The sequence below is a fragment of the Lithobates pipiens genome, unplaced genomic scaffold, assembly GCF_037356315.1.
Source record: "Lithobates pipiens isolate NorthernLeopardFrog02 unplaced genomic scaffold, aLitPip1_a1.2 Scaffold_1, whole genome shotgun sequence".
Lineage (NCBI taxonomy): Eukaryota > Metazoa > Chordata > Amphibia > Anura > Ranidae > Lithobates > Lithobates pipiens.
This window is the reverse complement of record NW_027507685.1, coordinates 225717603-225741266: the sequence shown is the minus strand read 5'-3', so window position 1 is coordinate 225741266 and position 23664 is coordinate 225717603. Positions and strand designations below refer to the sequence as shown.

Here is a 23664-nt window from a genome sequence, read left to right as displayed (position 1 = left end):
TTTAAATATTGGTGCTACATTGGCTTTTCTCCAATCATCTGGTACCATTCCACTTAGTAAAAATTAGGAACAATGGTCTGGCAATTACTTGACCGAGTTCCCTAAGTACAAGTGTAAGCCATCTGGTCCCGATGAATTATTAATGTTAAGTTTCCCACGTCTAATTTTAATTCTGTCCTCTGTTAACCATGGAGGTGCTTCCTGTGATGTGTCATGAGGATAAATACTGCAGTTTTGGTTACTGAAGCCCCCCGATTCCCTCATGAAGACTGAGGAGAAGAATAAATTCAATACCTTCGCCATCTCCCCATCCTTTATAACCAGATGTCCTTCCTCATTCTTTATGGGGCTAATATGGTCTGTCCTCCCTTTTTTACTGTTTACATACTTAAAGAATTTCTTGGGATTTTTTTGCTCTCCTCCGCTATGTGTCTTTCATGTTCTATCTTAGCTGTCCTAATTGCACCCTTACATTTCTTGTTGCATTCTTTATAAAGTCTGAATGCTGATGATGATCCCTCAACCTTGTATTTTTTGAAGGCCTTCTTTGCTTTTATATGCATTTTTACATTGGAGTTAAGCTAATCCAGGACTTTTGTTCGCTCATTTAAATTTATTACCCAATGGGATGCATTGGCTAATGCCCAAACCCATCTCTCCTCCGCGTTCTTTGTTCCTAAGATTTTATCCTGATTTATGCCTTCTAGTAAGGTTCGTAGTTTAGGGAAGTTGTTTCTTTTGAAATTCAGAGTCTTTGTATTCCCCTTATGTTTCATATTTGTGTGATTTATACGGAAGCCAATTGACCTGTGGTCGCTGTTCCCTAAATTGCCCCGTATTTTCTCATCCGTGATCAGGTCTTTATTGTTGGTAATCAGTAGATCCAGTAACGCTTTATTTCTAGTTGGTGCGTCTACCATGTGACCCATAAAATTGTCCTGCAAGACCTTTAGGAACTGGCGAGCTTTAGATGAATGTGCGGTTCCCTCTGCACAGTCTATGTCTGGATAATTAAAATCCTCCATTATGATAACACTTCATAGCCTTGCTGCTAATCCAAATTGTGATAGGAGATCTGTCTCCCCTTCCTCCCTCAGGTTAGGGAGTCTATAGCATACTCCCAGTATTATTTTCCCCTTAGCTGCATCCCTTTGTAGCTCTACACATAACCCATATCCCTAGCACCCTTAGTGATGTCATTTCTCACATTCACTTGTACATTATTCTTGATATATAGGCATACCCCTCCCCCTTTTTTACCCTGTCTATCCTTCCGATAAAGGTTATACCCTTGAATGTTTGCCAGCCAATCATGAGAGCTGTTGAACCAGGTCTCTGAAATTCCCACAAAATCCAAATCCTCCTCGTACAATAGTATCTCTAGTTCACCCATCTGTTCCCGCCAGGCTCCTGGCATTGGTGAACATGCCACGTAGTTTAGACAGGTCGCATATTATCCTCTTATTGGGTGATTCAAGATTGCAACTAGGACTTATTATGTGCTTTGGTCATCCTACCTCTAATGCCCCCAATACTACCGTCTGGAATATGTTCCGCGCTGACTAGCTCTACCTCTGGACCCTCCCCCCCCTTCGCCTAGTTTAAAAAACCCTTCTAACTTTTTGGCCATGTTCATTCCCAGCAGATCTGCACCCTCCTTAGTTAGGTGCATTCCGTCCCTTCTATAGTACCGGTTATCGATTGAGAAGTCGTCCCAGTCCTCCAGGAACCCAAACCCCTCCTTACTACACCAGCTCTTCAGCCACTTGTTTACTTCCCTAATCTCCCTCTGCCTTTCTTGTGTGGCTCGAAGTACCGGTAGTATTCCTGAGAATACTATCTTGGAGGTCCTTTTCCTCAATTTAGCTCCTAAGTCCCTAAAATCATTCTTTAGGACACTCCATCTGCCTCTGACTTTGACACTGGTGCCAACGTGCACCATGACAGCTGGGTCTTCCCCAGCCTCTCCCAGTAATCTGTCCACCAGATTTATGATGTGCCGAACCCGAGCGCCTAGTAGACAACATACTGTTCGGCACTTCAGGTCTTTGTTACAGATTGGTCCTTCTAAGATTTGAGTCCCCCTACCACTGGAGGAGTTATTCACCCGGCAGCTAGGAGAGTCACTCAGCTCCAGCAGTGCTGGTCCCTGACTGGTTTCACCAATGTCACTCAATGGAGCGTACTTATTGGGATGCTCCAGCCCTGGATTGGCCTCCCTGGCACTTCCCCCTCTACCCTTCCTGACTGTCACCCATCTACTCTTTCCTAGTGCCTGCACCTCTTTGTCTCCAGCTGCCTGTGTGCTTGCCCCTGCTGTTACCTGCCATGTACGTTCCTGGCTCTCCTTTAGTATGGAGGGACTTCTCAGTGCTCACAGTATTCACCCTTGATTGGATGGTCAAGGAACGCATACATGCCGCAAGGTGTACAACAAGTTGTCTCTCCACACCCGCCGGGCATCGTACCTATTAAAATTTAATGAGGATTGGGGATAATGCCCTGTCCAAATTACCTAACAACTAGCTTCCCGACACTAATACTCAAGACAATACACAGTTACTCAACAAGACAATACACAGTTACTCAACAAGACAATACACAGGTACTCGCAGACCTACGTGCATTCGCAGACCTATGTGCACTCGCAGACCTATGTGCACTCGCAGACCATCGTGCACTCGCAGACCTACATGCACTCACAATACACAAGTACACAAAGTATTAACGATCCACACAAACTACTCAGACAACACTCAGGTACTCACACTACACAGGTACTATGACCCCTGTTTTAACCTTCTGTTTTCAACTCTGGTTTTTAACTCACCACGTTGACCAGTTCCTCTTGGAAAGAGTTCCAGCAGACTCAAAGATGAGCAGGCTCACAATGAGTTCTGCACAAGGTTATAGAGGCCACCTTTGACCAATTAACCATTCCCCTTAATTAGTAGGCTGAGGGAAGCAAAAAAAAAACCTGTTTAAAAAGGGTCTTAAAAAGCTACAAGGAAAAGCCCCAAAAAGAACCTTGGGTTAGGAGTCTACACTTTAAGAGTTAGGTTTAGGGGGTTTGCTCAGGATAAAAGTTGGATTAAGAAGGTGAAAGTTCTGAGGTCAGTAGGATGCTTATGTTCACATGTTATCACATTTCCATTTCAATGACTCTCCTTGTCCCTTCTTCTCCACTAGGAGGACTTTGTTCCAAAGACATTGATGAATGTCAGACTCCAGGCATATGTAAAAATGGAGGAACTTGTCAGAACACATATGAAGGATACAGATGTGTGTGCGCTAACGGATGGGATGGTGACAACTGTGAGCACAACATCGACGACTGTGCCACAGCCTTCTGTTTTTCGGGGGCTACCTGCATCGACAAGGTGGCATCGTTTATGTGCCTATGCACCCCAGGAAAGACTGGTAAATAAAAATAAAAAAATATATCTGCATGTCTAAACACATATACTGTATATATATAGAGAGAGAGAGAGAGAGAGAGAGAGAGAGAGAGAGCTAGCCTTGTAGGAGCTGCTATATAGGATGAGTATCCTGTTCTTGGCCTCTTCCTTTTCAAGAATCTCTGATACACCAGGTTGAGCCTACAAACATACCATATTACAAGAAATCACTGAAAGTAATACTTTGTATACCTAATAGTTGTGCTATATCAATGAAAAAGCAGGCACTAAACTAGGTAGTAAAGGCAAACTTGATACAGTATATCGTCACTCAATATGGTTGGTAACTAGGCAAGCATAAAATGGATTAACAATGGCAATAACACAATTTAGCTTACAATGTGATTAACAGTGAGGACTAGGCATCAGATGATATTTGGCATCCAGATCAGCATAAACAGTAGCAAGGCCACCTCAAGTGCAGCAGTGAACAGTAGTAAAGGTTAATCTACAAGTGCTGGAACTACACTATATTACCAAAAGTATTGGGACATCTGCATTTACACACACATAATATTTAATGGCATCCTAGTCTTAGACCGTAAGGTTCAATATTGAGTTGGCCCACCGTTTTCAGCTATGACAGCTTCAACTCTTCTGGGAAGACTGTCCACAAGGTTTAGGAGTGGTAATAAGTAAAAATAAATACACCTACGGAGAAGCAAGCATGCACTTGCTTTGTATCACTCACAGCTGAACAAAGTCATATAATAAATATATGTGATGCCATTCATTAGAAACAACTTTTCCCAAATAAAAATGATTAAAAAAAATTTAAACATACTGTAAATACATTTCATTAAAAAATGAAAAAAATAATATAAAATAGCTTCTGCTAGTAATGAGTAAAAATAAATACACCTACGGAGAAGCAAGCATGCACTTGCTTTGTATCACTCACAGCTGAACAAAGACATACAATAAATATTTTTGCAGCGATTCATTAGCAAAAACTTTTCCCAAATAAAAATGATAAAAAAAAGTGTGAACATAAATACATTTCATAAAAACAAATGAATCGAAAAATAGCTTCTGCTAGAAAATGTCCAAGGTGCAACATGCTCTAATAATAAAGGACTCAGAGCCGGCTGCCCACAGCTAAGATGCTGGTGCTGGAGATTGAAGACTGGTAAAAGAAATTGGCTCTGTTGAGGACAGTGCTGGATCTTTGGGCAAGTGAGTGTCTGTTTTGATTAAAGCTCCTCTTTAAATAAAACTTAGTTGACATTTTTACATCATGGTTGACATCTCAAAAGTAAACAAGCATTCAATAAACATGAACAAAAATATCCAAAAATGAAACAATGAATAAAGTACAGTAACCCACAGTGCACGCTTTTTTAATGGTTTTCTATTCCCTCTATGTCTAGGTCTTCTGTGTCACCTGGATGATGCATGTCTGAAAAATCCATGTCACCCTGAGGCCACATGCACGACAAATCCCATAAATGGAAGGGCCATATGTGATTGCCCGCCAGGCTACACTGGAACCACTTGTTATGAATGCAGTTTAGGTGAGAAGCTGTATGAAGTCACATCAAAAATATTGCAGAACTGCAGAGAGTCTAGAGAAGAGCAACTACATACAAAAAAAAAATATATATATATATATATATATATATATATATATATATCAGGGTCCCCTTCAGAGTCCCCCGTTACATTAGAGTCCCCCCTTTGCACACATGTGGGGTTGAAACAGAGACCAATGGCAGCCTCTGCTGTCCTTAATCCTCAATCTGTGGACACCCCACTGACCCCAGCTGCAGGCCAGATTAAATCTTGTTATGGGCTGGATGTGGCCCACGGCCCATAGCTTGGAGACCCCTGGTTTAAAAATTGTCTTTGTATTATTAAGCATTAACGGATCCCTTCACTTGATCATCTATAGTCACTAATTTGAAGGGGTGCCATACACTTTTGGCCATATAGTGGTAGTGTCAGAATGTTTCTTGTAGATATAGTACAACATAGATTCACTTTGACACTAGTGATGGGCCAAACACCCCCCAGTTCAGCGCCAGAATATACTGAACAGGCAAAAAATTTGGCAGAGCACACGAACACCATTAAAGTCTATGGGACACGAACATGAATAATCAAAAGTGCTCATTTTAAAGGCTTATATGCAAGTTATTGTGATAAAAAAGTGTTTGGGGACCCAGGACATGTATCAATGACATTTTTTTGAAAACAGCCTTTTTTTGGGAGCAGTGATTTTAATAATGCTTAAGGTGAAACAATAAAAGTGAAATATTCCTTTAAATTTCATACCGGGGGGGGTGACTATAGTATGCCTATAAACTGGTGCATTTTTCCCGTGTTTAGAACAGTGCCTGCACAAAATGTAATTTCTAAAGGAAAAAAAGTCATTTAAAAGTACTAATGGCTATAATGAATTGTTGGGTCCTGGCAATACAGATAAAAGTCATTGAAAAAAATGGCATAGGATCCCCCACAGTCCATTACCAGGCCTTTTGGGTCTGGTATGAATATTAAGGGGAACCCCAAAACAAAATGTAAAAAAAAAAATTGCGTGGGGGTACCCCTAAATTCCATACCAGGACCTTCAGGTCTGGTATGGATATTAAGAGGAACCCTGCGCTAAATTAAAATAAAATGACGTAGGGGTCCCCGTTGAAATCCTGAAGGGTCTGGTATGGATTTTAAGGGGAACCCCACGCCTAATTTTTTAAAAAAATGGCATGGGGTCCCCCAAAAATCCAGACCCTTATCCGAGCATGCAGCCTGGCAGGCCACAGGAAGAGAGGTTGGATGACAGAGTGCCCCCCCTCCTGAACCGTACCAGGCCACATGCCTCAACATGGGGAGAGTGCTTTGGGGGATGGGTACAAGGGCCTCATCTCCACAACCCTTGCCAGGTGGTTGTGGGGCTTCTCGGAATCTGTAAGCAGCCTTTAACAAGGTTACCCCCAGATCCCAGCCCACCTGTTTGAAATGGTAACGGATACATTGTACCTGTACCATTTCACAAAAAAGTGTCAAAATTTAAACAAAAACCACAAGACACACTTTGGGACTAAGGATGAGCTGAACACCCCCCAGTTTGGTTCACAGCAGAACATGGCAGAAAATTTTTTGAACATGCAAACACCATTAAAGTTTATGGGACACAAACGTGAAAAATCAAAAGTGATAATTTTAAGGGTTAATATGCAAGTTATTTTCATAAAAAGTGATTGGGGACCAGGGTCCTGCCCCAGGGGACATGTATCAGTGCAAAATTAAATTTTAAAAACTGATGTTTTTTTCGGGAGCAGTGATTTTAATAATTCTTAAAGTGGCACATTTTTCCCGTGTTTAGAAAATTCCCTGCACAAAATGAAATTTCTAAAGGAAAAAAAGTAATTTAAAACTACTTGCGGCTATAATGAATTGCCTATGGGAGAAATCAAAAGTGCTAATTTTAAAGGCTTATGTGCTTGGTATTGTCGTAAGGAGTGTTTGGGGACCTGGGTCCTGCCCCAGGGGACATGTATCAATGCAAAAAAAGTTTTAAAAATGCAGTTTTTTGGTAGCAGTGATTTTAATAATGCTTAAAATGAAACAATAACAGTGAAATATTCCATAAATTTTTTAACCTGGGGGGTGTCTATAGTATGCCTGTAAAGTGGCACATTTTTCCCATGTTTGGAACAGCCCCTGCACAAAATTACATTTCTAAAGGAAAACAAGGCATTTAAAACTACTCGCGGCTATAATGAATCCATCCCGGAAATACAGATATAAGTAATTGAAAAAAAATGCATTTGTGGGTCCCCCCAAAAATCCATACCAGGCCCTTTGGGTCTGGTATGAACATTAAGGAGAACCCTGAACCAAAATGTAAAAAAAATAAAAATGTCTCACGAAGTCCATTTATCTTCTTCTCTCACACCACCGACAGACTAAAAAAAAAACCCTGCACACCGCCACCGATCCGCCTCCATGGGAGGCACCAGCTGTAATGACCGTCCTCTCAGGTGACAGTTTTTTTATAACTGAGGGCGGGGCCATATGGTGATGTACCCAGGTGACCCCACCCCCCCTATGACACACGGAGACTTCCCAATGGCTTCCCCATGGCATCAGAGGGGGCGGGCCACCTGAGGACAGTCATTCCGGTGGGTGCCTCCCATGGATGTGGATCGTGGCGGCGTGCAGGTATTTTTTATTTTTTGGTCCGTCGGCGGAGCGAGAGAAGATGAATGGACTTTGTGGGACATTTTTATTTTTTTATTTTTTTAATAAAGGACTTGTCACAAGTTGTGTCTTGTGGTCTTTTAACATTTTGACACTTTTTTTGTTAAATGGTAGGGTACATTTGTACCCCATTGCCATTTCAAATGGGGGGGACAGGATCTGGGGGTCCCCTTGTTAAAGAGGGCTTCCAGATTCTTATAAGCCCCCTCCCCGCAGACCCCCACAACCACCGGGCAAGGGTTGTGGGGATGAAGCCCTTGTCCCCATCAACATGGGGACAAGGTGCTTTGGGGGTCTACCCAAAAGCACCCTCCCCATGTTGAGGACATGTGGCCTGGTACAATTCAGGAGGGGGGGTGCTCTCTTGTTCACCCCTATTTTCCTGTGGCCTGCCAGGTTGCGTGCTTGGATAAGGGTCTGGTATGGATTTTTGGGGGGCCCCCATGCCATTTATTTTTTTACATTTTGGCACAGGGTACCCTTAAAATCCAGACATGAAGAGTCGGGTATGGATTTTGAGGGGGACACCACGCAATACTTTTTTTTAGATTTTGGATTGGGTTTCCCCTTAATATTCATACCAGACCCAAAGGAAAGAGCCTGGTAATGGATTGTGGGGGACCCCATTTTTTTCAATGACTTTTATCCGTATTGCCCGACAATTCATTATAGCCACTAGTACTTTTTTCCTTTAGAAATATTGTTTTGTGCAGGGAAAATGCGCCACTTTACAGGCATACTATAGACCAGGGGCCTACCTAGAGCATTTGGCACCCGGGGCGGATCCTACATCTGGCACCCCCCCCCCCCCCCATTTAAAATGAAAAAACACCCACGATTTATTTTCCATTTTCTCAAGAATATTTATTGTATACAGCACACGCCTGGATTCTGCACCCTGTATATAGGACATATCTGCATTCTGCACCCTGTATATAGGACATATCTGCATTCTGCGCCCTGTATATAGGACATATCTGCATTCTGCACCCTGTATATAGGACATATCTGCACCCTGTATATAAGACATATCTGCATTCTGCGCCCTGTATATAGGACATATTTGCACCCTGTATATAGGACATATCTGCACCCTGTATATAGGACATATCTGCACCCTGTATATAGGACATATCTGCACCCTGTATATAGGACATATCTGCATTCTGCACCCTGTATATAGGACATATCTGCACCCTGTATATAGGACATATCTGCATTCTGCGCCCTGTATATAGGACATATCTGCACCATGTATATGGGACATATCTGCACCCTGTATATAGGACATATTTGCATTCTGCACCCTGTATATAGCACATATCTGCACCCTGTATATAGGACATATCTGCACCCTGTATATAGGGCATATCTGCATTCTGCGCCCTGTATATAGGACATATCTGCACCATGTATATAGGACATATCTGCATTCTGCACCCTGTATATAGTAGGACATATCTGCATTCTGCGCCCTGTATATAGGACATATCTGCACCCTGTATATAGGACATATCTGCACCCTGTATACAGGACATATCTGTATTCTGAAATCCCCCCTCCCCCATCAGGTTAGCTACACCATACACATGCCAGGGGGAGGGGGTGATGGACACAGCAGTCACCCTGACTCCCCCCCCCTCAGACCAGCACAGGGTAGACACAATACTCCAGCCTCTTCTCACATCAACCCCCCCCCCCCATCAGCTACACTATACACATGGCAGGGGGAGGGGGACACAGCAATCACCCTGACCCCCCCCCCCGACCAGCACATGGCAGGGGTAGACACACTCCTCCAGCCCCTTCTTACATCAACCCCCCCCCCAATCAGGTCAGACAGCTACACAATACACATGGCAGGGAGAGGGAGTGGTGGATATAGCAATTACAGTCACTGACCCCCCACCATAGACCAGCACAGGGGTAAACACAATTCTGCAGGCTGCAGCCTCTTCTTACATCAATCCCCCCCTGCTCACCACCTCAGGCTCTCAGTCGGCTAGGGAGGACTCCTATTCACTGTGTGGAAGCAGCCGCCCCAGCGGAGAGAGATGAGACAGACACACACAGGCAGCAGCAGTGGTGGGTGGAGGCGGAGCTAGCAGGAGGGAATACAGTCACTCACTGAACAGTCTGGAACAGTCCATTGTGGTCATGGCACGGGGGTGTTCTAAAAAAAACTAAAGTGAAAATGAGCAACCAGAGACAGCAGGGATGCCCTTGAGATGATCTGACGGTGTCACCCCGACTTGGGTGCGGAATTCACCCCCATATCAAAGTCACTTGGCCACTGACACCCCCCCAAAGTGTGGCACCCGGGGCGGACCGCACCCCCCGCCCCCATATTGGTACGCCCCTGCTATAGACACCCCCCCCCCCCAGGTAGGATATTTAAAGGAATATTTCACTTTTATTGTTTCACTTTAAGCATTATTAAAATCACTGCCCCAGAAAAAAACTGCAGTCTTTAAAAAAAAATTTTGCAGTGACACATATCCCCTGGGGCAGGACCCGGGTCCCTAAACACTTTTTATGACAATACCATGCATATAAGTCTTTAAAATTAGCACTTTTGATTTCTCCCATAGACAATTCATTATAGCCAGTAGTACTTTTAAATAAAATTTCTAAAGGAAAATAAGTCATTTTGTGCAGGGACTGTTCTAAAACACAGCAAAAATGTGCTACTTTACAGGCATAGTATAGACACTCCCCAGGTACAAAATTTAAAGGAATATTCCACTTTTATTGTTTCACTTTAAGCATTATTAAAATCACTGCTTTCGAAAAAATGTCAGTTTTTTAAAGAAAATTTTCATTGATACATGTCCCTTGGGGCAGGACATGTATCAGGACACTTTTTATGACAATAACTTGCATATAGGCCTTTAAAATGAACACTTGATTTTTTCATGTTAATGTCCCTTAGACTTTAACGGTGTTCCGAATTTTCCCCGAACACCGCATATTGTTCGGTGTTCACAGAACATCCAAACAACCAAAGTTCAGCCCAAACTTATGCTCGGGCCAACCATTCACCCATCCCTATTTGACACATGAAATTGTTGGCATGATAACCTTTATGATTAGGGTCGTACCAATACCACTTATTTAAGGCAGAGTACAAGTACACTTTTTTTTCAAGTACTCGCCGATACCGATTACCGATACTTTTTTAATGTCATGTGACAGTGGCACTAATATGCAGCACTGATGGGTTTTTATTGTTATTATTTTTTACAATTTTCTTTTTGTGTGTGTGTGTGTGTGAGGGGGGGGGGGGGGGGGGGGCGGTTAGATGGTGTCAGTGTTTTTTATTTTTATTATTATTTTTACAATTTAACCTTTAATTATTTATTATTCTCTCTTATTTTTTTGTGGGCTTTGATGAGAGACCCCTGACATCTCCCTTTTAAGACAGGGAAAGTGACTAACTATTCCCCAGTCCCTTTCTCCGCAGCCTCAGCTGCACTGAAAATGATTGCACAGGAAACGGGCTCCTGTTCATTCATAAACTGAAGCATTATAAACACTGTTTACCATGCTCACTTATGAATGGACAGAGTCAGTGATCACTGTTCATTCAGAAAAGGAAGACACTGGGAAATGACATATTTACCAGCTCCTTCCTCCGCTCTCTATCCTGAGAGATGTGTGGGAGGGGGGACCCGGAGAGAGGACACTGTAATCCAGAGGAAGACCAAGGGGGCTGGAGGAGCAAACAGGGGACAGTCGGGGGTGATCGTTGCAGTGGTGGGGCAGCTACAAGCATTGATTCCCTTGTATAGCCTTTCAATAAAGCAGCTGACAGCTGCAAGAGGGAGAGGAGGAGAAGCGGCTGTCAGCTGCTTTATTGAAAGACTATACAGGGGGATTGATGCTTGCATCTGTCCCCACTGCTGCACGATCACCTGTGAGGCTGCCCAGCCCCCCCGTTATGCAGAGGATGCATAAATCAGATACTCGTGCAAATGCTTGATATCGGCAACTATACCGATACTAGTATCAGTGCAACCCTATTCATGAAACTTACTTAAGTGATAAATGTGGCTACGGAGATTATGACCGATGACAATGGAGACTAGGAAAAATACAATGAATATACCCAGAGGAGACCAAGGCAGAAACACAATCCTAACAGAGGTTCTAACCATTCTACACTCTATCAAAAAAAAAAAGGGTTAAAGGGGTACACTTTAAGAGTTAGGTTTAAGGGTTTTGCTCAGGATAAAAGTTGGATTAACGAGGTGAAAGTTCCGAGGTCAGTAAACAAGGATGCTTAGGACCACATGTTATCACATATCTATTTCAATGACTCTCCTTGTCCCTTCTTCTCCACTAGGAGAACTTTGTTCCAAAGACATTGATGAATGTCAGACTCCAGGCATATGTAAAAATGGAGGAACTTGTCAGAACACATATGAAGGATACAGATGTGTGTGCGCTAACGGATGGGATGGTGACAACTGTGATCACAACATTGATGACTGTGCCATAGCTGCCTGTTTTTCGGGGTCTACCTGCATCGACAGGGTGGCATCGTTTATGTGCCTATGCCCCCCAGGAAAGACTGGTAAATAAAAATAAAAAATAAATGTATCTGCATGTCTAAACACATATATATAGAGTTAGCCTTGTAGGAGCTGCTATATAGGAGTCTCCTGTTCTTGGTCTCTTCCTTTTCAAGAACCTCAGGCCCTCTGATACACCAGGTTGAGTATACAAACATACAATATCACAAGAAATCACTGAGAGTAATACTTTGCATACCTAATAGTTGTGCTATATCAATGAAAACAGGCACTAAAGCAGGTAGTAAAGGCAAACTCAATACAGTATATCATCGCTCAATATGGTTGGTAACTAGGCAAGCATAAAATGGATTAACAATGGCAATAACACAATTTAGCTTACAATGTGATTAACAGTGAGGACTAGGCATAAGATGATATTTGGCATTCAGATCAGCATAAACAGTAGCAAGGCCACCTCAAGTACAGCAGTGAACAGTAGTAAAGGTTAATCTACCAAATGCTGGAACTACACTATATTACCAAAAGTATTGGTACACCTGCATTTACACACACATAAAATTTAATGGCATCCTAGTCTTAGACCGTAAGGTTCAATATTGAGTTGGCCCACCGTTTGCAGCTATGACAGCTTCACCTCTTCTGGGAAGACTGTCCACAAGGTTTAGGAGTAGTAATGAGTAAAAATAAATACACCTACGGAGAAGCACGGATGCACTTGCTTTGTATCACTCACAGCTGAACAAAGACATATAATAAATATTTTTGAAGCGATTCATTAGCAAAAACTTTTCCCAAATAAAAATGATAAAAAAAATGTGAACATAAATACATTTCATAAAAACAAATGAATCGAAAAATAGCTTCTGATAGAAAATGTCCAAGATTCAATGTGCTCTATTAATAAAGGACACAGAGCCGGCTGCCCACAACTATGATGCTGGTGCCGGAGACCGAAGACTGGTAAAGAAACTGGCTCAGTGTAGGGCAGAGCTGGATCCCTGGGCAGGTGAGAGTCTGTTAATTAAAAATAAACAGATAAAGTTTTTGCATATGTTGACTTTTAATTTTCACACATATGATTGAAGCTCCTCTTTAAATAAAACTTAGTTGAAATGTTTGCATCATGGTTGGCATCTCAAAAGTAAACAAGCATTCAATAAACATGAACAAAAATATCCAAAAATGAAACCATGACTAAAGTACAGTAACCCACAGTGAACACGTTTTTAATGGTTTATATTCCCTCTATGTCTAGGTCTTCTGTGTCACCTGGATGATGCATGTCTGAAAAATCCATGTCACCCCGAGGCCACATGCATGACAAATCCCATAAATGGCAGGGCCATGTGCCATTGCCAGCCTGGCTACACCGGAGTCACTTGTTATGAAGCCCTGGATGAATGCAGTTTAGGTGAGCGGCTGTATGAAGTCACATCAAAGATATTGCAGAACTGCAGAGAATCTAGAGAAGAGCAACTACAAGAATAAGGGCCATGGAGGACCTCAGCTATGAGGAAAGATTTTTTGAACTGAACTTACTCTTCTTTGAGAGGTGTTTTATGGGGGGGGGGGGATATGATCACCATATATCAATAGATAAATGGTTCATTTAGTAAATTTAGCACTAAGGTGTTCACTTACAGGTCATTGAAAAAAACAGGGAGGCCTATCAGAGTGCCCCCTTATATCCAACTATGCATCAGAGTCTCCCCTTATGTCAGAGCTTCCATCAAACCCCTGCCTTACCTCAAAGTCCACATCGGAATCCCCATTTGTTTTGATGCATGACATTTTTGGCATTATTATCCTCAGTATATTTATTTAGGTAATGTTATAATTATCTCAGTGATAAATGAGGCTACTGGGATTATGACCAGTGATAATGGAGACCAGGAAAAATAGAATGAATCTACCCAGGGGGGACAAAGGCAGAAACACAACCCTGACAGAGGTTCTATCTATTCCACGCTCCATCATGGGATGCCCTGTATATTTGTGTGTATGTAATAATAAATAAAAAAACGGTGCGCTAATTCAAGCAGCTATGCAGCAAAAATAGACAAATATACAGGAATGACTATCCCCAATTTAAAAAAAATCTCCCTCTCGTGGCTGTCAACTGCTTTTTTGAAAGGCTATGCAGGGGGATCAATGCTGGTAGCTGCCCCCACAGCTGCAACGATCACCCCTGACTGTTCCCTGTTTGTTCCTCCATCTCCCTGGGTCTTCTTCTGGCTTCCAGTATCCTCTTTCCTCTCTCGGGGTCCTCCTCCGGACACCCCCCCACAGATCTCTCAGGATAGAGAGCGGAGGAAGGAGCTGGTAAATAGGTAATTTACCAGCTTATTCCTTTTCTGAACGAACAGTGATCACTGACTCTGTCCATTCATAACTGAGCATGGTAAACAGTGTTTATAATGCTTCAGTTTATGAATGAACAGGAGCCTGTCTTCAGTCCAATCATTTTCAGTGCAGCTGAGGCTGCAGAGAAAGAATCTGTGTCCTCAGTCACCTTCCCTGTCTCAAAGGGGAGATGTCTGGAGGAGTCTGTTTAGACCCCTAATCTCTCACCAAAGCCCCCCCCCCCCCCAACAGGGCTGGTAAATAATAAAATAAATAAAGTCCATTTCATGTTTATGGCACTAGATGGAGCTAAATACCAACTTATAGCATTATCCATTTGTTCACATTCCATTACATTAGAAGGCAAAAATACCAACACTTGCAAGTGCCCCCCACTGCCGCCCCGATCAACTGTGAGACTGCCCAGCTCCCCCAGTTACGCTGAGAACGCCTGTCCCATTATAACAAGTATCGGATCAAGCATTGGAGCATTTGCACGAGTACAGATACTCCTGCAAATGCTTGGTATCAGCATTGGTACAACCTTATTAATGATACTTATTTAACCACTTTGCGCCGGGTGGACATCCTGGGATGGCCTCGACTTTCCAGGGTTATATCTGAATGATGCCTGAGGCTACAGACATCATTCAGATATCGGCATTTTCAGCCGGCGATTCCCTGCACCATAAGAATGATCATAGCAGCTATCCTTTCCCGCTGCCCTCCGGTGCTTCTACCGACTCACTGCTTCCATCGGTGAGTCAAACCTAGGATCTGCCGGCCCCCGGATAATGATCATAGAGATTTCCGGCAGACCAGATGGTCGCCGGAGTCTCTATGATTGTTCGGAGGCCGAGTGCGATGTTATGACGTCACGCCCGGCCTCTGCATTCAAATAATGGCGCCGCCTTGGCTGGGAAGCTGTGATCGTTTCTTGGGTTTTTTTTTTTTATTTTAGGCTTCCCAGCCTAGAGGTGAGATGTTGGGTCTTATTGACCCCATATCTCACTGTAAATAGGTCCGATCATGCCATATTCCTATTACAAGGGATGTTTACATTCCTTGTAATAGGAATAAAAGTAATCTTTTTTTTTATTTTTTATTTTTAAAGTGTCAAACTAAAAAAAAAAGTAAAATTAACAATAAAATTTTTTTTTTAAGTGCCCCTGTCCCCGTGAGCTCGCACGCAGCAGCGAACGCATGCATAAGTCCCGCCCACATATGAAAACGGTGTGCAAACCACACATGTGATGTATCGCCGCGAACGTTAGAGCGAGAGCAATAATTCTAGCCCTAGACCTCCTCTGTAACGCAAAACATGTAACCAGTAAAAAAAATGTAAGCGTCGCCTATGGGGATTTTTCAATATCAAAGTATGGCGCCATTCCACGAGCGCATACAATTTTGAAGCGTGATATGTTGATTATCTATTTACTCGGAGTATCTTCATCTTTCACATTATGTAAAAAAATTGGGCTAACTTTACTGTTTTTTTTTTTTAAAGCATGAAAATGTTTTTTTTCTGAAAAAAACGCGTTCGAAAAATTGCTGCGCAAATACCGTGCGAGATAAAAAGTTGCAACAACCGCCATTATATTCTCTAGTGTCTTTGCTAAAAAAACATATATAATGTTTGGGGGTTCTATGTAATTTTCTAGCAAAAAAATTATGAATTTTACATGTAGGAGAGAAATGTCAGAAGTGGTTAAGTGATAGTATAATTGTTTTAGTGATAAATGTGGCTACTGAGCAGTGGCGGCCTGTCCATAAGGGGAACCCGGGTGCCGCTCCCCCTCTCCTGTAGTTAAAAAAAAAAAAGATTTAAAACGGCCCCTTTAAGAACAAAAAAAAGAAAAAAAATCCTTTGACAAAGTGCACTGTGGCGCCGGACACAGTGCACTATGGGAAGCGCCAAGTCAATGCAATCACAATATTTCAGCCGTGACGCTTCATTTGCGGGCATTTAACCCACCTTACGGTGCAATACAAAGTGCCAAGTAGCTTCCGCCCGTAAAATCAGTCTGATTCTACAGCGGGAGCATTATTTTTTAAATCTCGAGGTCACTTCCGGGCTTCGTGAAACAGAGGAAAGCCGGAAGTGACATTGGCGACTCCGTTCTTCGGCCCGAGTGGAGCTGCAGGAGAAAGGTGAGACTCAAGCGCGCCGCTACACAGCATGAGGGGCAGGTAGTGCGCTGGATTATCAATCTGATCAGTAACTGTAACAAATCTGCAGGGCAGGTAAATTCATGTCAGTGAAAACACACACTGATGGCCTGATAAACTTTTTAATAAGACATCTCCTGCACCATGGACGGACCCATCCCAGAGCCAAGGGCATGTGGCACTGGTCAGAGAACCCTCCCTACCAGATTCATGTCTGAACTGATAGTTCACAGTGCGACATGCCAGCTGAAATGGGGGTGTCATTAACAATGTATTGACACTCCCCAGCAGTTAGCATATGGCAGAGGTCACCGCAGACAATGAAGTACATATATACCACACATAGTCTTGCCAGGGCCAAGTTTAGACTGTATGTGAGGTCACATGGTCACATGGTGTGTAGGAGGAAGCTCTGAGTGATTAGCAGAGTTCAGTGGTGTGCCGTAGGAAGTAGACATGTGCATTGCGTTTCGTTCCGAATCGAAATTCGGAAGAATTTTCATTATTCGGACATTCGGATGCATCCGAATTACCGAATTGCAATGCTAATGAATTCAAACAAAATTCGAATCAAATTCGAAAAATGACATTTTGCGACCCCAATTTGGAGCCAAGTTTCTCAGGGCCACTTATTGCTAGGAACCCCAAATTTGGTATGCAAACACAGTAGAACTAGCACTAAAACATCTCCAAATTTGGGGTTTCTAGCTCCAAGTGACCCCGAGTTACGGGGCCCCAAATTCGGGTCGCAAAATGTCAAGCACTTTTCTGCAGCAGAGAATGACATTTTGTGACCCGAATTTGGGGCCCTGTAACTCGGGGTCACTTGGAGATAGAAACCCAAATTTTGGATATATTGTAGTGCTAGTTCTACTGTGTTTGCATACCAAATTTGGGGCTCCTAGCAATAAGTGGCCCTGAGATACTGAGATATGTGGCCCCAAACTGGGGGGTGCAAAATGTCATTCTCTTCTGCAGAAAAGTACTTGACATATTGTCCATATCTCAGGGTCACTTGGTGCTAGGAACCCCACAACTTGTGGCAGGTGACGTGGCAAGTGGACAATCCACAACTTGGTCATGTGGCACTCGTGGCAGGTCATGTGGCACTCGTGGCCGGTCACGTGGCACTCGTGGCAGGTGTCATGGCAAGTGGACAATACACAACTTGTGGCAGGTGACGTGGCAAGTGGACAATGACATACAGCATATGTACTGGCCTTGCGATCGACATCCGTGACTTCTTCAATCAGGCATGCTGACAACTTCATTGATGTGATAAATATAAATGAAATAAGATGTGTGTGTGTTTTTTTGCACTGGTACACTGCAAGTATGAGAAGTTGATGTGACAGATGTATATAAGTAAGTAACTAACCATCTTTCAAAATTTCTAATTCAAATAGAAAAGATTAGAAAAAAATATAATTTAATAGAATAAAATAGAAAGAATATACAACCATCTTCTGAAATTCAAATTTCAAATAGAATAAATTTGAATTTCAAATAGTATGAATTCAAATTTTTTCATTAATTAATTTTAAATTTGGATAGAAAAGATTATAATAAAATAGAAAATAGACTAGAAAAATGATAGAACAGAACAGAATAGAATATATTATATTTTATTCTGTTCATTTCTATTGTTTTTCTAGTCTATTCTTTTATATTCTATTAAAATCGAAATCATTATATACTAAATTCGAATTTCGGAAGATGGTGGTTTTATATATATATATATATATATATATATATATATATATATATATATATATATATACAGTGGTGTGAAAAAGTGTTTGCCCCCTTCCTCATTTCCTGTTCCTTTGCATGTTTGTCACACTTAAGTGTTTCGGAACATCAAACCAATTTAAACAATAGTCAAGGACAACACAAGTAAACACAAAATGCAATTTGTAAATGAAGGTGTTTATTATTAAAGGTGAAAAAAAATCCAAACCATCATGGCCCTGTGTGAAAAAGTGATTGCCCCCTAAACCTAATAACTGGTTGGGCCACCCTTAGCAGCAACAACTGCAACCAAGCGTTTGCGATAACGTGCAATGAGGCTTTTACAGCGTCCTGGAGGAATTTTGGCCCACTCATCTTTGCAGAATTGTCCTAATTCAGTTACATTAGAGGGTTTTCGAGCATGAACGGCCTTTTTAAGGTCATACCACAACATCTCAATAGAAATCAGGTCAGGACTTTGGCTAGGCCACTCCAAAGTCTTCATTTTGTTTTTCTTCAGCCATTCGGTGGTGGACTTGCTGGTGTGTTTAGGATCATTGTCCTGCTGCAGAACCCAAGTTCGTTTCAGCTTGAGTACACGAACAGATGGTCGGACATTCTCCTTCAGGACCTCTTGGTAGACAGCAGAATTCATAGTTCCTTTTATCACGGCAAGTCTTCCAGGTCCTGAAGCAGCAAAACAGCCCCAGACCATCACACTACCACCACCATATTTTACTGTTGGTATAATGTTCTTTTTATGAAATGCAGTGTTCCTTCTACGCCAGATATACTTGGACACACACCTTCCAAAGAGTTCCACTTTTGTCTCATCGGTCCACAGAATGTTGTCCCAAAAGTCTTGGGGATCATCAAGATGTGTTGTGGAGAAATTGAGACGAGCTTTGATGTTCTTTTTGCTCAGCAGTGGTTTTCTCCTTGGAACTCTGCCATGCAGGCCATTTTTGCCCAGTCTTTTCCTGATGGTGGAGGCATGAACGCTGACCTTAACTGAGGCAAGTGAGGCCTGCAGTTCCTTGGACGTTGTTGTGGGGTCTTTTGTGACCTCTTGGATGAGTCGTTGCTGCGCTCTTGGGGTAATTTTGGGCGGCCGGCCACTCCTGGGAAGGTTCACCACTGTTCCATGTCTTCGCCATTTGTGGATAATGGCTCTCACTGTGGTTCGCTGGATTCCCAAAGCTTTGGAAATGGCTTTATAACCCTTTCCAGACGGATAGATCTCAATTACTTTCTTTCTCAATTGTTCCTGAATTTCTTTGGGTCTCGGCATGATGTGTAGCTTTTAAGGATCTTCTGGTGGACCTTACTGTGTCAAGCAGCTCCTATTTAAGTGATGCCTTGATTGTGAACAGGTGTGGCAATAATCAGGCCTGGGTGTGGCTAGAGAAATTTAACTCAGGTGTGGACAACCACAGTTATAGTATGTTTTAACAAGGGGGGCAATCACTTTTTCACACAGGGCCATGATGGTTTGGATTTTTTTTCACCTTTAATAATAAACACCTTCATTTACAAATTGCATTTTGTGTTTACTTGTGTTGTCCTTGACTATTGTTTAAATTGGTTTGATTTTCCGAAACACTTAAGTGTAACAAACATGCAAAGGAACAGGAAATGAGGAAGGGGGCAAACACTTTTTCACACCACTGTATATATATAGATATATTTCTTTCCGACATTCGAATTTCATATAGACTGAATTCGAATTTGAATAGAAAAGATTAGAATAAAAATAGAGAATAGACTAGAAAAACAATAGAACAGAATAGAATATATTATATTTTATTCTATTCTGTTCTATTGTTTTTCTAGTCTATTCTTTTATATTCTATTAAAATCTTTTCTATTAAAGTCAAAATCATTATATACTAAATGTGAATTTCTGTTGTCCACTTGCCACGTCACCTGCCACCAAGTGACCCCAGATATGGGCAATATGCCAAGTACTTTTCTGCAGCAGAGAATGACATTTTGCGACCCGAATTTGTGGCCACATATCTCGGGGTCACTTATAGCTAGAAACACCAAATTTGGTATGCAAACACAATAGAACTAGCACTACAACATATCCAAAATGGGGTTTCTAGCACCAAGTGACCCCGAGATACATGGCCCTAAAGTCGGGTCGCAAAATATTTTCAAATCCGGTTGAAATAGTTTTGAATGCGGTTGAAATAATTTCGAATCATGTTGAAATCATTCGAATTTGGTAGAAATATTTTCGAATTTGGTTGAAATATTTTCGAATGCGACCGATTTTTTGAATTCGGTATAAAACGAAACGAAATCCGAAAACAAATTTAACCACTTGCCGACCGCCGCACGACGATGTACGTCCTATTTTTGAAGAGGGATAGCTCGGTAACGGCAGCAGCTGCTGCCACAATCTCTTCAATCCATCTCTTCAGGCGGCGGTCGGCTGTACGATAACGGTGGTCTCCGCGGCGGATTCGCCGCGAGATCACCGCTATCGGCGGTGGGAGAGGTGCCACCCCCCCTCCCGCACCTTCCGCCGCTTACCGGAGCCGTCGATAGCGGCGGAGGCGATCGGGTCCTCTTCCTAGCTGGGCATAGAGACAAGTGAGGCTAAGATGGCCCCCACTTGTCTCTATACCATAGGAGGGCGGAAGCGACGTCAAAACGTCACTTCCGCCCATACCTCTTAAAGGTATATTTTTTTTAAATGTCAGATTTTTTTTTTTTTTTTTTTGCATTTTAGCCCAAATATGAGATCTGAGGACTTTTTGACCCCAGATCTCATATTTAAAGTGGTTGTATACTCTTTTTTGTAACTTTTACCTACAGGAAAGCCTATAATAAGGCTTACCTGTAGGTAAAAAAAATATCTCCTAAACCTGTACGGTTTAGGAGATATTCCCCTCGGTATGCGCACGAGGGGATTCTCGGCCTGAAAATCCGGCAGTGGCCGGCCGGCCGGAATGAAATCTCCCGCGCGCATGCGCGGGAGTGACGATATTGCGGCTCCGGCCACTCACAGCGCCGGAGCCGCGATACCCGGAAGAAACGCAGAGGGAGCATGTCAGCTCCCTCGGTGTGGATTGTGCCAGATGTCGGGGCCTCGTTCTAAGGTAAGTATTTCATAATGAGCTAGTATGCGGTGCATACTAGCTCATTATGCCTTTTGCTTTGCAGGTGTTAAAAAAAAAAATAGCGGGTTTACTACCGCTTTAAGAGGACCTGTCATGCTTTTTTCTATTAAAATGTTTACATTCCTTGTAATAGGAATAAAAGATCCATTTTTTTTTTTAAAACAGTGTAAAAATAAAATTTAATTAAAATAAATAAGAAAATTTTTTTTTTTAAAAACACCCCGTCACGACGAGCTTGCGCACAGAAGCGAGCGCATACGTGAGTAGCGCCCGCATATGAAAAACGGTGGTCAAACCACACATGTGAGGTATCGCCGCGATCGGTAGAGCGAGAGCAATAATTCTAGCCCTAGACCTCCTCTGTAACACAAAAAATGCAACCTGTAGAATTTTTTAAATGTCGCTTATGGAGATTTTTGAGGCTAAAAGTTTGACGCCATTCCACGAGCGGGCGCAATTTTGAAGCGTGACATGTTGGGTATCAATTTACTTGGCGTACCATTATCTTTCACAATATAAAAAAAAAATTGGGCTAGTTTTACTGTTGTCTTATTTTTTTATTCAAAAAAGTGAATTTTTTCCCAAAAAAGTGCGCTTGTAAGACCGCTGCGCAAATACGGTGTGAAAAAAAGTATTTCAATGACCGCCATTTTATTCTCTAGGGTGTTAGAAAAAAAACAATATAAAATGTTTGGGGGTTCTAAGTAATTTTCTAGCAAAAAAAACTGTTTTAAACATGAAAACACCAAGTATGAAAAAGAGGCCTGGTCCTTAAGTGGTTAATGAATTTAACGAATATAACTAAATGAAATTAATTAATTAACGAATTAAAACAAAACTAAACGAAATGAATTTTTTCCTTTTGCACATGTCTAGTAGGAAGTCCTGACAACAGTTAGATAAACACATAGAGAGTGTGCTGTAAATCAGGGGAGATATGGGCATGCTCAGTGACTTCATTCTACAGAACAACAAGGATTACAACAATACTAAGCAAGTAAGGAGATATCTACAAGCAGTGTTCATCAGGGTTTTTTATGCTGATTTACATGGGACAAAGATGTGGGGCAGGGTTTACAACCACTTTAAGAGTTAGGTTTAGGGGTTTTGCTCAGGATAAAAGTTGGATTAAGGAGGTGAAAGTTCTAAGGTCAGTAAACAAGGATGCTTAAGTCCACGTGTTATCACATTTCCATTTCATTGACTCTCCTTGTCCATTCTTCTCCACTAGGAGGACTTTGTTCCAAAGACATTGTGGGATGTCAGACTCCAGGCATATGTAGAAATGGAGGAACTTGTCAGAACACATCTGAAGGATACAGATGTGTGTGCGCTAACGGATGGGATGGTGACAACTGTGAGCACAACATCGACGACTGTGCCACAGCCATCTGTTTTTCGGGGTCTACCTGCATCGACAGGGTGGCATCGTTTATGTGCTTATGCACCCCAGGAAAGACTGGTAAATAAAATAAAAAAATATATCTGCATGTCTAAACACATATATATACAGCTAGCCTTGTAGAAGCCGCTATATAGGATTGGTCTCCGGTTCTTTGTCTCCTCCTTTTCAAGAACCACAGGCCCTCTGATACACCAGGTTGAGTATACAAACATACAATATAACAAGAAATCACTGAAAGTAATACGTTGTATACCTAATAGTTGTGCTATATCAATGAAAACAGGCACTAAACTAGGTAGTAAAGGCAAACTTAATACAGTATATCGTCACTCAATATGGTTGGTAACTAGGCAAGCATAAAATGGATTAACAATGGCAATAACACAACTTACCATACAATGTGATTAACAGTAAGGACTAGGCATCAGATGATATTTGGCATCCAGATCAGCATAAACAGTAGCAAGGCCACCTCAAGTGCAGCAGTGAACAGTAGTAAAGGTTAATCTACCAAGTGCTGGAACTACACTATATTACCAAAAGTATTGGGACACCTGCATTTGCACACTCATAAAATTTAATGGCATCCTAGTCTTAGACCGTAAGGTTCAATATTGAGTTGGCCCACCCTTTGCAGCTATAACAGCTTCAACTCTTCTGGGAAGGCTGTCCACAAGGTTTAGGAG

The 23664-nt window shown here is 42.1% G+C and overlaps 1 protein-coding gene across 4 annotated transcripts in view; it reads left to right on the top strand.

The window, feature by feature from the left end:
- Window positions 1-23664, top strand: part of LOC143983778 (protein glp-1-like) — a 106269-nt gene that overhangs the window by 28356 nt on the left and 54249 nt on the right. For all 4 annotated transcript variants that reach the window (XM_077483858.1, XM_077483877.1, XM_077483867.1 and 1 more), the window contains exons 2-6: window positions 3190-3420; window positions 4829-4972; window positions 12007-12237; window positions 13455-13610; window positions 22805-23035. In XM_077483858.1, the coding sequence (XP_077339984.1) occupies window positions 3190-3420; window positions 4829-4972; window positions 12007-12237; window positions 13455-13610; window positions 22805-23035 (993 nt within the window). The remainder of the gene's footprint in view (window positions 1-3189; window positions 3421-4828; window positions 4973-12006; window positions 12238-13454; window positions 13611-22804; window positions 23036-23664) is intronic.